Source organism: Harpia harpyja, chromosome Z, assembly GCF_026419915.1.
Source record: "Harpia harpyja isolate bHarHar1 chromosome Z, bHarHar1 primary haplotype, whole genome shotgun sequence".
Lineage (NCBI taxonomy): Eukaryota > Metazoa > Chordata > Aves > Accipitriformes > Accipitridae > Harpia > Harpia harpyja.
Window position 1 is genome coordinate 35,201,811 of NC_068969.1, and position 15,434 is coordinate 35,217,244.

At 39.7% G+C, this 15,434-nt stretch overlaps 1 protein-coding gene across 1 annotated transcript in view; it reads right to left on the bottom strand.

Annotated features, from left to right (window-relative positions):
* Nucleotides 1-7,728: 7,728 nt before the first annotated feature.
* MSH3 (mutS homolog 3) overlaps nt 7,729-15,434 on the bottom strand; it is a 118,941-nt gene continuing 111,235 nt past the window's right edge. The window contains exons 21-24 of the mRNA XM_052776708.1: nt 14,225-14,411; nt 13,888-14,017; nt 11,124-11,298; nt 7,729-8,189 (exon numbers count right to left, since the gene is read on the bottom strand). Coding sequence (XP_052632668.1) covers nt 8,081-8,189; nt 11,124-11,298; nt 13,888-14,017; nt 14,225-14,411 — 601 coding nt within the window. The 3' untranslated portion in view covers nt 7,729-8,080. The remainder of the gene's footprint in view (nt 8,190-11,123; nt 11,299-13,887; nt 14,018-14,224; nt 14,412-15,434) is intronic.

Here is a 15,434-nt window from a genome sequence, read left to right on the forward strand (position 1 = left end):
ACATCTAAGTAGAGATCTAAGGAACAATCTTTAGCCTTCTCACTGCAAAACAAATATTTGCCCTGTGCATCCCATCTGCAATTTTGTTCCCCGTGGAGGATCAACTCGAGGTCTCACCAGAGAACAGACCTTTCCCCTCTCCCTTCCTCCCCAGCAGTGGGAATCTCAGCTGACTAAACAACCCAACCCTCCCTCCGAGGGTGTGAGCCTGGACCCTCTGCCCCGGCTGGATCCCGCACGCTCACTGTGCCCACGTCCAGGGAGGGACTGCATCCCCCCCACCTCTCCCTCTCCTCCTGGGAGTGACATGGTCCAGCCAGAGGACCACGGCCCTGGGGGAGGTTGAGGGAGACGGTCCAGCACAGCCATGTAAAAGCAGCCACCAGTCCACCACCCTGACAAACCTCCCAGCAACGGCCAGTTCAGTGATACTCACCTCTAGTGATTAGCATCATGGTGCTGTGATCCCCCCCCCCCCCAAACGAGAAGAACTATAAATATGTGCTCATACAATACATGAGAGATTCTGAAATGCTCTAAGATGATAGTCAATTTATAATGCTTTATGCAGAGAGGAATATGCAAAGAGAAATATTTCAATATGTAGGCAGAAGGAAAAGCTCAGTACTTGACTGAAACTTTTATTTTGTGTTACATAAGAGTGAGATAATTATATCTAGTAATCTTCCCAGTATTCAGGACATTCTGAGTTTTAAGTCACACTAGATATTTGGATTATTATAAGTAAAAAGCAACATTGATTTCTACTTCCTTATTGCAGATTGAGTATTTAAAATTTGCTGTGTATTGTGTTTTCCGATCCCTTCCTTCCCAGGAATCACCCTTTTTCTTATAGCATATTGTAAAGTCATAAAAACTGACTGCTTAAAAAAACCCAAACCGAAACAAACCAAAAAGAAAGAAAAAGGGTTAAGAATTCCATTAAAATCAGAAGTATTTTTCATTATTACTACTAGATACAGCTACCAGTATTTTAAATAAAAATCACCTTATTTTATAACACCACCTGAAAAAATACTTTTACTTACAAGCAAACATTTGGAAGGAGGGCAGTCAGAATGTTATGACAGATTCCTTGCAAGTTCAAAAGAACATAAATATTCAAAAACTATGTCTCTTAATGAAAATTATTTTACATATATGTATTTACACGACTGGCTAACTTCTATACTTCAGGGTTAAACTTTGTTCTCTGCTGACCCTGTGCAGGGCTGAGGATAGGGCAAGAATTCCTTCTGCTTCCCGAGTGATGAAAACACCAGTCCTGCATGTGACAGGGCCATCAAACCTACCTCCCTGCCCTCCCTCACAGCGCAGTGACCAAGTTAGGTGACAAGGTGGATTCATGTGCTGGCTAGCAAGTACCAACTGACAAAAGGCTACTGTTTGAAATAAGCAGCAGTGCTCCCTGCCCTAGACTTAGTTCACCCTTCACAAGCTGTGGTTGCAATGACGTGAATTCCATGACCAGGCACCACCTGCATCTCCCGACGACTACTTTGGGCAGGATGCTCTTGATGCTGTACGTAGACTGAGTGCTGGACATCCAGGGCAACAGCGCAAGGGCTCACTGCAGAATTCAGCCTCAGGCAAACTCTCTTAACCTTACATGCTGTACCTGCTGGCTAGCAAGGCTGTAGCCAAAGTATCAATCAAACTCGTGCCTGCTTACTCTTTAACAAATCCTGACACCATGTAGAGGAAACCTTCCTGTTTCCTAATGCCATTATTCTTAGAACAGCTAATTATTCTTAGATTTCGGTATCTGGCTTTATCTTGTTCACCCTTTACTTCCCCTGAATAGCATCTTAGGCACTGTCATCCTTTTCTCTACAGCTCACTTGTGACTTAAACCAGTTTAGTCTCAGACAAATACACCATTTCACAGTTAACAGCATGGCCTGCAAGAACTCACATCATACAAAACAACTGCTTCAGAAATTGTTTTTTTGAGATTTTTAAAAAATTAAGAAAACACCCTTTGCTTTCTACTTGTCTATATGGCTAGGTGTTGTGGTTTAACCCCAGCCAGCAACTAAACACCACGCAGCCGCTCACTCACTCCCCTCCCACCCAGTGGGATGGGGGACAAAATCAGGAAAAGAAGTAAAACTCGTGGTTTGAGATAAGAATGGTTTAACAGAACAGAAAAGAAGAAACTAATAATGATAATGATAACACTAATAAAATGACAACAGTAATAATGAAAGGATTGGAATGTACAAATGATGCGCAGTGCAATTGCTCACCACCCACCGACCGACACCCAGCCAGTCCCCCAGCGGCGATTCCCCGCCCCCACTTCCCCGTTCCTATACTAGATGGGACGTCACATGGTATGGAATACCCCGTTGGCCAGTTTGGGACAGGTGCCCTGGCTGTGTCCCGTGCCAACTTCTTGTGCCCCTCCAGCTTTCTCGCTGGCTGGGCATGAGAAGCTGAAAAGTCCTTGACTTAGTCTAAACACTACCCAGCAACAACTGAAAACATCAGTGTTATCAACATTATTCACATACTGAACTCAAAACATAGCACCGTACCAGCTACTAGGAAGACAGTTAACTCTATCCCAGCTGAAACTAGGACAGTAGGCAAGGAGAAAAATCTGTAATGTATTTAAGGAAGTAATTGAGTTTGTGCATCTGTAGCTGAGGAAGAAGAAACTGATCTACAATTTCAAGCAAGGGGAGGATTTCCCCACCAATTGTGCTTAGCCATGTACAATGACAATCGTAGCATCATTAAGGTAAGCAGAGTTCTGTAATGTTGGCAAGAGTATTTTTAGTACAGGAGTCTACCAAGCTGGGCAAATCCATGGCTTCCCCTATACAGAGCCACAAAACAAGAACCATCAACAGCGCTGGACTGACACAGGTCAAAGACCCAAATAAGTGGTCTGAGAATTGAAACCCATTGTTTACCTACCAGCTGGATTTTCAATCCTGAATTCATCCTTGTTCAGCCGTAAATCCCTTCTTGGGCTCTGGCCATATGCTTTTTTAAAACTCCTGATTCAGATCAGCAGACTGCAAATTTGTCCCCCAGAACCAAATTTGGATTTAACAAATGTTTGATCTGGATTTGATTGCCAGAGATTTTGCAGGGAAGGGGAGGAAAGCTTTGAAAACAGATGGAAAGTTATGCTGAGATGGTATATTTCAGCTTGCTATGGCCTTCATGTTTAGGAACAATTAAAAGGTGACGAGAACCATCCGCTCCATTCATACGCTCTAAAATCTGAAAGAAGGAAAGAGACAGGCAGTTCAGACTTACTTTTCAGATTGCTGTCCAAGACTTGCAGTACTGGTGCCAGGATTTTGGAGGAGACTGCAATGGCCACCTGGGGTAAGACTCTGCAGGGGGGGAGGTCCCCCAGTAGGCATTCTGAAGTGTGATCCAGATTCTGGAACAGAGTCCCACTTATCTCAGTGCAATGCAATCTACCAAACCTTTATGTCCCTATGAAACATGCATTTATATTAGAACTACCAAAAAGTTAAAATAATTGGATTCTTACTGAATTTTACATATAATAGAAATATTTGGATAATTTACTTTACAATAGATTTCAATAAATAAACATTACTTTCATTGCAGTGAACAGACTTATTGCAATACCTGACTCAGCTGACATTTCAGTGACCTTTAAATTCATTTATACGCTTTGTAAACTTACGTGGTAGGTAAATTCATGTCATTTCTAGAAATACTTCTAGAAAACTTTGCAATACAAAGAAAAATCCTCTTGAGAATTGCTTCAGTGAAAGATGTTGTATGCCAGTAAGAAAGGTAATTGCTACTGGTAATGTGTTTTATTTCACGTATTCTATAATAATGTTCTTATATAACCAAATATAAAAAGGCAGTGACAGTGTATCCAGCCCTCTCTCTCCTTCTCTTCCATCAAAATGGTCTACCAATTTTTGTTGCTAACCCGTGGCTCTGTGCATTCTAAAGGCAATACATTCAAGACAAGATGCACAAAGGCATTAAAATTTTTATGTTAAGAGCAGGGAAGAGAGAACAAAGAAAAAGCTTACGAAAGTGATAAATACCATCTTTAAAAAAAATGGATGAAAGTCATAAAGTGCAAAAGTCTTTCAAGGAGACTGTATCTTTATGTGTAACACAAAGCTGTATTTTTCACATCAATATTAAATTTTAACAATGTCAATAACATGCTGGCACAGGCCGTAGGAGCCAATACTCTATGCAGGTTTCAAAAAACATTAATATTTAGACAAAGAGATTTAGACATTCTTTTCTTGAAGGCAAACTCAAGACTAGCATGAATTCCCACTACAACCAAGGACCATCTAAGTATGGGTCACTCTTTAACCCTACAGCCATCAGTATGCAGGATCAAACTTGCTGACTCAGCACACAGACAAAATTTTATTACTCTGGTTTAAAGATAAGGCACATCTCCAAGATCATACCGCTACCAAAATGGTACTTCGGATTGTCTTTAAGATGAAGCTTAGTGTGCTGGAATTGAAAAGAAAAGAGAAAAGAAAAGAAAAGAAAAGAGAAAAGAAAAGAAAAGGAGAAAAGGACACAAGAGCAGCTTCTCATCTTTCCATCTCTTAGAAGGACTCCTGCTGTGACAGACAGAGAAGTCCCAATTACCACAGCAAAAGAAATGAACCGCCCCCCCCAACAAAAAAACTCCTAAAAAATTAATGCCTTTTCCTGTTTTCCAGCAAGTCTTTGTTTCTCTGTATCCCTCTTGCACTCTATGCTACCAAAGGCCACGGAATGTCTGTCTGGTTGCCTGTCTAGACTACGCCTAATCTCACGCTCCATGAACTTACCCAAGTGAGCTCTGAACTCATCACATCCCAGAGCGATCACCCTCACATGGCACTCACTCTCCTAATGAGCATGGCTACTCCACATCAGCAGACCAAGGTCTAGATAAACCTGCATACTGTGTGGTTCCTTAGAAATGTATTCTAAAACCAGCATTAAACACATCTAACAATAGCATGCACCTCCTTATGGTGCACTCTCAAACGGTCGTAACTTTTTATGCATCTGCTAGGAATTATAATAATCAGCAGTGAATAAAACAGTAGCTTTAATAATTAGCTTGCATATCTAGAAGAAACCTTATTGGGATAGCAAGATAACCTCCGTTGTTGAACTGAGCAGGGCTAAAATCAAAAGTTATTTCCAACATGATCACAGAGATTAAGAGAAAAGCCTGCTGTAATTGCTTTGTACTTGATAGTATGAGCAAGCCAGTAATACCGTGTCCATTTCCCCATTCTTAATTGTATTTCTTCATTTTTTTCAGACTGCATCCAGGTGTTTTTTCTTGTCAGAGCATAGTGTGAATGCTCCCCTGAGGGCAAAGAGAGTTTTACTAAAAGCACATTTAGCACACACAGGAATTTAGTAATGGCTCATTTATTCTCTTTGAAGACTATGGTCAGAGGTCTTTAGATCCAATGCACTACCATCTGTGTGCATTAATAATGGAGTATTACATTCATTGTGCTTCACAATGTGTGGCATAGATAAACACACGTGTAACCACACCTTGAAAGACTAGTTTTCTTCTTAAGGTCTTCTAGTTTAGATAAATGCACTGCACGCTCTGGAAGGAGATGCTCATATTGATTGCTGCTATTTGAGTAGCAAACTATTTGTTTAAATGATGCTTTGGCATCTGAAGAACCTGGAAAAAAGTCTTTGGTGAATGTTAGCAGGTGAAGGTAAGACAGGTAAAAAAATTACAACTTTTTCTGCATGAAGTTCTCTATATTGGAAAGGTTAATTCAATCACCTGCAATTACATTATTTCATATTCAACTGATACACGATTTTGAAAAAAAATCCCTCATTTACTGAAAAAATTAGAAAGGTTCAGCTGTCTCAAAGATTACAAAGCCTGATTTTATTCTTTTCCTTATAGCAAAACCAAGATACTTTATTTCACTTCTTTCCACTTGTGGTGGGTTGACCCTGGCTGGACACCAGGTGCCCACCAAAGCTGCTCTATCACTCCCCCCTCCTCAGCTGGACAGGGGAGAGAAAATATTAACAGGCTCGTGGGTTGAGATAAGGACAGGGAGAGATCACTCACCAATTACCCTCATGGGCAAAACAGAGTTGACTTGGGGAAAATTAACTTAAATCTATTACCAATCAAATCACAGTAGGGTAATGAGAAATAAAACCAAATCTTAAAACACTTTCCCCCCACCCCTCCCTTATTCACAGGCACAGCTTCACTCCCAGATTCTCCTCCTCCCCCGCAGCAGTGCAGGGGGACGGGAAATGTGGGTTGGGGTCAGTTCATCACACGTTGTCTCTGCCGCTCCTTCCTCCTCAGGGGGAGGACTCCTCACTCTTCCCCTGCTCCAGCGTGGGGTCCCTCCCACGGGAGACAGTCCTTCACAAACTGCTCCAGTGTGGGTCCCTTCCACAGGCTGCAGTCCTTCAGGAACAGACTGCTCTAGCATGGGTCCCCTGTGGGGTCACAACTCCCACCAGGAGCCTGCTCCAGCGTGGGCTTCCCAGGGGGTCACAGCCTCCTTTGGGCACCCACCTGCTCTGGCGTGGGGTCCTCCCCGGGCTGCAGGTGGAGATCTGCTCCACCGTGGACCTCCGTGGGCTGCAGGGGGATAGCCTGCCTCACCATGGTCTTCCCCACGGGCTGCAGGGGAATCTCTGCTCTGGTGCCTGGAGCATCTCCTCCCCCTCCTTCTTCACTGACCCGGCAGTCTGCACGGTTGTTGCTCTCACATATTCTCACTCCTCTCTCTGGCTCCAGCTTTTCTTTTGTGCAGGGTTTTTTTTCCCCCTTTCTTAAATCTGTTATCCCAGAGGCACTACCACTGTCGCTGATGGGCTCGGCCTTGGCCAGCAGTGGGTCTGTCTTGGAGCCGGCTGGTATTGGCTCTGTCAGACATAGGGGAAGCTTCCAGCAGCTTCTCATTGAAGCCACCCCTGTAGCCCCCCCACTACTGAAACCTTGCCATGCAAACCCAATACGCCACTTAATAAAATACTTTTTTTCTATACAACAAACTATTAGCCAAGGTTTAAGTATGTCAACATCATTGTCCATTTTCATAGCAAGGTATTTCACCTGGTTATACTTGTAAAGGAAAACCAGTTTGGATATCACATTCCCATTTGAAATTTGGACTTGATAACTGCAAATAGAAAAATTAAAAACCATTTCTGTTTTTTCCAGCTTTACTCTGTATTTGACAAGAGCACTGGGGATGCCAGTTGCATAGTTTGAACTGCCTCTTTCACCTCATCTTATAATACTCCAATGTTATTTAGAGTAAGTCTTTCTCCAGACCGTGCCAGAGAGGGCCAAGATCAGGAGGAAAGAAAGCTGAAAAGGAAGCAGGTGTGCTTGAGAATGAAGAAGTGGGAAAACAAAACATACTCAATGTGTGTTTTGTGCTGCTGCTTTGAAAACTACTAGTTGCACCATCATCAATCTCATCAGTAGAAATAAAACTCTCCTAATCCAGCCACATAACACACACTTTCTTAAATTCATTATGCACATAAAATGTAGGGGCTGCCCTACAAAACCAGTGAATTTTAAAAGCATTAATACTAGAACCAAAAAAAAGTGTCTTTATGTTATTCATTCTCACTAATTGTACAGCAGTAAAGCATAGTCAAGACTCAGCTACATTTTCCCAACACAAAGGAATATTTCTTTAAAAACCGAAGTACAATAAAGTTAAAAGACATTATTTTATTTATAAAAGATTTACCTAGTAAGTTACCAACATACTTTTGCATGTTTTCTAAACATATTAGAAACTAAATCCAATGCCAGTAGACATTTTGCAATTAAGGAAAAGGGTGGAAAACAGTTCAGGGAAGCAACGTGGAGTGAGAAAATTACATACAATCAGGAATTGGATGTGGGGCATCATATCGCAACGCAGCATCTCTTACCTCTCAAAAGGCAGAAAAGTCAACTTAATGCACCTAGACCTACACCCTGATAGAATCTATTAGTCTCCAGACCTATATTTTGTATCTGCAATATTTTCCATCTTTAAGCATGATTTGAGGATTAAAAACTGTCCTTTCTTTCATCTTCATGTTCACACAGATTTTTCCATTTTTGTAGTTCCTGAGAGTCATTTATCTTCCATACTTCAGCAAACGACTTTAGCTTTTTTCTGGGGGGGGGGGAAAAATTCAATCAAAATATGGACACTTTTAATTTAAGCACATCAAACCTTGAAAGCCCTACAGTCATATGCAAAATTTTATACACAGCCAAAGATAGCAGTTTGTATAGCTCAAACGTGATGTGATCTTCAAACAAACAGTTAACATTTTCCAATATATGTATTCCAGCTCTAGGACAGTCAACAATTTAATTTTATAACTAACTACATACCAGAAGCATTGACAAGATGAAATAAAACTCTGAGCAAGAGTAAATCATTAAAGGAAATAAATAGTACTGTAGTTTGCACTGTTTAATTGTCAGCATTCAGTTCCTACAAATTTGCACATGTAGAATCATAAAGAGATAACGCATTTTCAAAATAAGTGACTACACACATACTTCCTGTTTTCTTTTTAATATTTTTTGATTTAAGAAGGACTTGTAAGAGCTGTGACAAATAACAACCAGACATTTAAAATGGGTCAACACATTCCTGACAACAAAGATGTCAAGACTGGATGGAATTACCCAGTGGATTTTCTTAAATAATATGAAAGTGATTTAAAAAAATAAGGCAGCTGGCCTGTGGGTATTGTGACAGCACAAGTATACTGCTATGAACAGGTCTGAGTTTGATTCCCAAGATCATGATAATTTTTATTTTCTACCACAGATATACCGTATCCATTTTTAAATTTGTTAATGTCTCTTTTGGGAAGAAGGTATAGAAGAATACTTTGACATTTAGATCACATCATGGCAATAAGTGAAAATAAACAGGAATATACCAAAGAAAATATTTCTATAATGACTTACATAGGAGAACTGGAAAAATTAAGAATTACATAATACAACAAATTATGCACTGCAAAATCATCAGACACATTTGATATTTTTATATTTTTTGCTGACTTGAGCTTTATGTAGATGCATGAAGTTCCCTCCAAAGTGCATGCAAGAGTTCTACAGTGAAGGAATAACCTGGTACAGGTCAAACCCAATGAATTAGCAACTGCTGTGTGGTGGATGTCCCTTCTCCCTGACCCCCTACATAGCACTGTCTCTCATTAAAGAGGGAGGCAAAAGTGTCAAACTCCAGATGGGGTAGGCTGGGCTGCAGTCTCAAGGTTACATTTACTCTACCAATTGCTGCCAGAACCAAGGGCCTCCTCCTCTTGCTCCCACCCCTTCCTTCTTCGGGTAGTAATGCCGGTTCACGTGTAACATCAGGAAAATGAACTTGTGTGATACCAACTGGGGAAAGAATGACTTTTCAGCTGGATCGGATCCCTGACCTGACCTGCTTGTGGTCATGCAAAAACCAGCCCTGGCACCACAGAGAACAGGGCAGGGAGCAACCCCTCCAACCTGCAGGAGATGGGCTTGGGGAGCCTGCTCCAGATGGTCCTCCCAGGTACGTGCCCTCATGTAGCTCAGGTGGCAGCAGTCTGCAGGGAAGTGTGGGGTGCAGGGGCTTCCAGCCTTAGTGGTAAGTCTGGATAAAGGACTCATCACAGCTTTAGATTAAGTATTCATATTCTTTTTCACTTTAAGAATACAAGCAAATTACAGACCAAAAGCTAAAATACTGATGGTAGCTTACATATTCAAAAGCTGATACATTGGACAGAATTAAGTCCCATAATTAAGATTGCCCAGTCAGCCCTCACTCTACCCCTCTATGGGCACTCTAGATCAGTCTTCTAACTACATCATTGCATACTATTTTTACTGCTTATAGGTTTTGTATGCAATTAACTCTCTTTTTAGCAATGGAGACATGCTAGAACTCTGTTTGTGCCCTGTCCAAGTAATACACTAGCATGATTTTCATAGAACAAAGGAAGACAAACCAAAGGGACATACTATATTATTTCACATCTTAATTTTATTACACAGTAACTCTGGCCTTCCAGCTCATATTCTCACCTTTCTGAACAACAATTTTTTCTTGATTTTAGAACCCTACATAGCCTATAACAACAGAGTTAAGATATTGCTAGTAATTTTTGTTTTACTTTTGTCAATTATGGACTATTATTTCCAATTAACATAAGCTACCACATTATTTTTCCTATAAACTGTCATGTATCTTCAATAGAATGTTTTCATTCCTAAAGGGCTATTTGAATTTTGCTGATAGGACTGTCACTGAAAATAACAACAAAAAAATTCAGTGGAAATGAATATGAATACTAGCACATATTTATATCTGTGTACGTGTTAAAGGTTTTATAAAGATGATGCTATTTGATACACATGGGAATTTTCATAACTAGTCTAATACATAAGGTACCTATGCCCCTGAATGAAAAACTGATTATCAGAAAAATATTAAAATCCCCAGACTTCCAGTAAAATTTTGAGTGTTTGAGGGGCAATGAAAATATATTAAAAATATTTAAGTTAAACCAGAAGAAAAGCCACATTCCCTTCTACACTACAGTATGCAAATACAATTTCAACTTCCAAAGTGAGTTATATACTTTCTAAATTAAATCTATTAATATTTTCACTATCACTGGTGAGAACAGAAGTAGGTATTAGAAGATAGTTATATTTCAAATGTGCCTTCCTGAAAACAGTGACAATACATACCTGAAAGAATAAATTTGCTAGTATTTGCCATAAGAAAATAAAAAATAGTTTATTCCTAATGTTATCTCAATGTGCATTTAGTTTTTTCCAATCTTGTTTCAGAGGGCAGCAATTAACCTCTGACATAATAGCTAACTATAAAATTTAAAGCTTGAATTGAAATAGATAGCACAATTTCCTAAATATTTTTTTCAAAGTTTTGTTCCACTGTCATTTCTGAAGGGTAGGAGGATATCTGAAGTAGCTCTTACTCTTCCTTTGAATGCACATTGTGTGAAATGCTCTTCAATTCATAGCTGAAGTTTCACTGGAGGGGGGGGGAAATCACAATTGTTCTGACCTTTTCATATTCACTATTCTCTCCAACTCCTTTGATTTGTGAGCTGCCTTCTTCAAGATTTCTTCAGGAATATCTGCCAGTTTGGCAACATTTAGCCCATAACTTCTTGCAGAAACTCCTTTAGTTATTTGATAAAGAAAAGTGATAAATTCAGGATTCTCTTCATCTTCAGATCCTAAAAAATAAAACCAAAATCAAAACCTCCTCTATTATGTTAATAAAATTTAGTAGACCAAAGACCAAAATGGCAAAGAGTGTGTTCTCATTATCATTCCTGCTTTCTATGTGATATATTCCATTGAAGAAATATGAAAATAAAATGTTTCCTTGAGACCACACATTTTACCTACCCGTTGTGAGACTGAAAAAACTCTTTACTTTACTTTTACCTGGTGTCTTATTAAGCAGACTTGGCGGTGTGTGTGTGTAAAACTTAGAATTGCTGTAACTGGGATATTGCATCTCACGTCTGCTGAGCAATGACAGAATAAAGGAAGTGTCAGTCATCCCACAATTAATAATTCGTAACTACAGCACAACAAAAAGTTTGCTGTCTGCCAGGAAGTGAGGAGCCATAGAAAATGCTTAGGAAAAAACAAAGGTTAGGATAGTGGGTCTTCTGCTAGAGATTCTTTCTATTCCATGACAATAACATGGAAACATTAAGAGCCATCATTATAAATCTGGTGACTCCTTCCTCTTCCTCTTTATATATCCTTGTTGCATCTCTGCACAATGCAGGCCTTGTGTAAAGAGCAGAAGAAGTATGGGGTCATTCACTGCCCTTCATTCTTCTATCTTAAAAATGCAGGTTTTTGGAAACAAAGGAGAATTCCATAAATGATGATGACTCAAGCTGATTTGATCTGAGTGATCCAAGCCAAAGCCTGGAAAAAACCCATGCCATAAAACTCACCTTAAATAAAACAATTAAAATGTTAAGACATAAGGAGCTAAAAATACAGGCAAAGTAAGAAACATAGATGTGTTCCTGCTTGCAGGCTGTAGGACTACACCTGTTGTGCTTTCTGCAGCAAAACAGAGAAGACTACATATGGCCTGAAGGTTCAGGTCAACTAACATTGGAAGTAGGAATGCTGAAGCAGCACACTGAAACACAAAGTATAGGGTTTCATGGACATAATAGTTAAGGAATAGTAAGTATTGAATGTTGGTAACATCTCAACTGCCTGAAAGTATCAAGAGATCAACAGTTCAATGTCAATAAACTGTGAGAAAAGGATGTGCTGATGCTCAAGAGAGCGATGCTCTTAGCTGGGAACATCAGTGTGGCTAGACAGTGCTCACCTAAACACAACATTACTTTGAGCTACCTGTGCTCAAAGTTAACACATATTTCAGGGATCCCTGCTTCTAATATTAAACAGAATACAAAAGCCAATGTCTCCCTCTAGCCAAACCCTAAATTTTTAAACTAATTATCTGAAACACATTTTCTAAGTGATAGATTATATATTTAAACACATTATTTAGTGGCAAATACTAAAGTGCCCTGTCCTGATTAGTTTACAATGTAAGCAGATAATACAATATTAAGAGTGAATTAGGGGGAAGGTTAATGGCAAATACCAAGCCAATTCTTAAAAAAATTCTGGGAGTGATTCAGGGAACAGACCATTACTAGGCAAAGTAGGAAAACCAGAGTAAGAGCAGAATTGTCAAGCACCTGACTAAACCTTATACATCAAGGAAAAAAAGCAAAGCAGTTTGTATGGAGGGAAATCCTACATCTAAATCTGTTTTAAGTTTGGAAGCCATGTGAGTAAGAGAGATCCAGTGGATAAACCCTATGGGGATTTTCAAAAGTATTTTGACAAGAGTCCTGCATCAAATGCTCTTCTGAAAACTAAGCAGCCATAATCTAAAAGGGAGGTCTTTGCATTTGTAATTAATTGGTTAAAAAATAGGAAACAGATGGTAACAGTCAGTTCTCACCATAAAGGGTGATCACCACTGCAGTTAGACAGAGCTGCTCAACATACCCATTATCAAACAAAAATTGCTAAGCAGTAAGTTGACAAACTGTACTGAAAATACCAACCCATTTAGAGCAGCAGTGACAAGAAGAAATGCTGTAACTCTTCTGCTTGGTAAGACCAGAACTGAATGGGATCATGATAAGCAATGTCTAAAATTACACATGGCATAGAAAGGATGAACAGAGATTATTCCTCTGCCTCTTCTAATCCAAGAGCCGGGACTATCAAGTGAAGCTACATGTTGTTTCAAAACAAACATGAGGAGGTGGTTCTTCACACAATGCAGTGTTAAATTTTGGAGCTCCTTGACACAGCAGGATGAAGATGCTAGAAGTACACAAGGATACTTAGGGAAACTAGACAACCTTGTTGAAATGAAATCTATTGAAGATACTAAAAACCAGAAAACACATCTAGCTCTTGAAGCCCCCTAAATACTAAATGTTTGCAGACAGTGAGATCTTTTAGAGAAAGAGTTGCCATATGTTTGATCCCTAATCCCTCCTCCCTAATCCTTTGTATTTGGCTACTGTGAAAAAAGATTCACCCAGCCCAGTATCCAGCTTATCTGACCTAGCTCAGTCATCCTTATATTAAAGACAAACAGTTGTTCACTTTTCAAGCCCCCCCAAATGTGTGTATAGGCTGATACTCTAGTGAGTTTGGATCTATCACTTTCATGTTGAGGTTTAAATTACCATAACAATTTTACATTTTCTGCCTATACCTATAGTGCCAGAATCTCAGATGGATTTACACTGTACCTTTTTGTTCAGCACTTTCTTCCTCATTCACTAAGAAAGCCATGTGGTAGTTACCAACTTTTTCTGGATACACCTTCTCTAGCTCACAAACTGAGGGATAGTGAGTGACAAACAGTGTCAGTGACTCCACCTACAACAATGAAATAGACACAGAAGGTTTGGCTTTAAATTTTTTTTAAACACAGCAACATAGAACTGGTATCCTTTATCCATATCCGTTTGCCCTGAGTTTAGACATGCCACATTTCTACAAGGAAATACACACCACATCTAAGTCAGCCTACCATAGTACAGGCTGAAAAAGCATTCACAAGCATGTGTCAGACCGAACACTTACATCTCTAATAAAATGTTCAAGTGTAGCATAAGCAATAGCAATTCCATCGTGTGTGCTAGTTCCTCTTCCCAATTCATCCAAAATTACTAGTGATCTTGACGTTGCTTTTCTTATTATCTCAGCAGTATCTGTCAGTTCTTCCATAAAGGTACTCCGGCCTTTGTAAATGTTGTCTGCCGCGCCCATTCTGCATTGGGATACAAAACAGATCAATTTATTAAATTCAAATAAATGCCAGATAACACTGAAAAAAAAAAATCACAATAACGAAACCATTTTGTTATAAATCTCTTGCTGCTCCAAGCAGAGCAGAACATTAACCTTCCAGAACAAGCTACTGCTTAGGAAAAAAAGCAACAACAGCTCATGGCGCAGATGTGAGGGTACTCTAAAAGACTGAAAGGTCCAGAGGGAACTACCCATGTACCATTAAATAAAGGCTTGCATGCATTCCCCAAGACAACAGGTTATACGGACCCTATGGGCACCTGGGGGAGATTAGGCTGTACGGCCAGCAGAGAATTTTTCTGGGCCATCAGTAATCTAGTCCCAGTGTAAATCCACAGACAGAAATCTCAGCATCCCGTGTCAACTACAGGAATCGGGGGAAAAAGAGGAGGTAGACAAGGTGATATTTCTCAGGATGCAATTCTTCCACCTTGACAAACAGAGCAAGGCAGCCTGCTCTTCCCTTAAAAAGAACCCTGGAAATTCAGACCAGTCAGCTCACAAGAAGGATTCCAGCAAAAGTAGCTATGAAAATGAATTTTACTTTTTTTGTTTAGTTCAACCATCTAATCTGTATGTTTTCTAAATGCTAACAATACCTGAAATTATCAGGTATTAGCATTTCCATGTAGAGATAGAGTGGACACTCATGTGACCAGCTACTTGTGCATCCAGATACAGCAGTTAGTTCCTTCAGGTAGCAAAAAAATAACAATTATTTCCTCTAATTACACAGGCACACAATCCTAACAGCATGCTTAAACATGATTTTATGTGAAAGATTTCTCTCCTCATGCTTTTATACAACTGTCCTTGAATTTACCAGCCACCATGCAGGTGAGCTTCTCCTCTGCTCCACACACATACACGCATGCACACACACACAAATTCCTTCACATTTCATACAAGTCTTTTAGCAGCGTTGCAGATTCATGCAACCTTCAATCCTCAAATTCTACCTCAAATTGTGAAATAGCAGTTT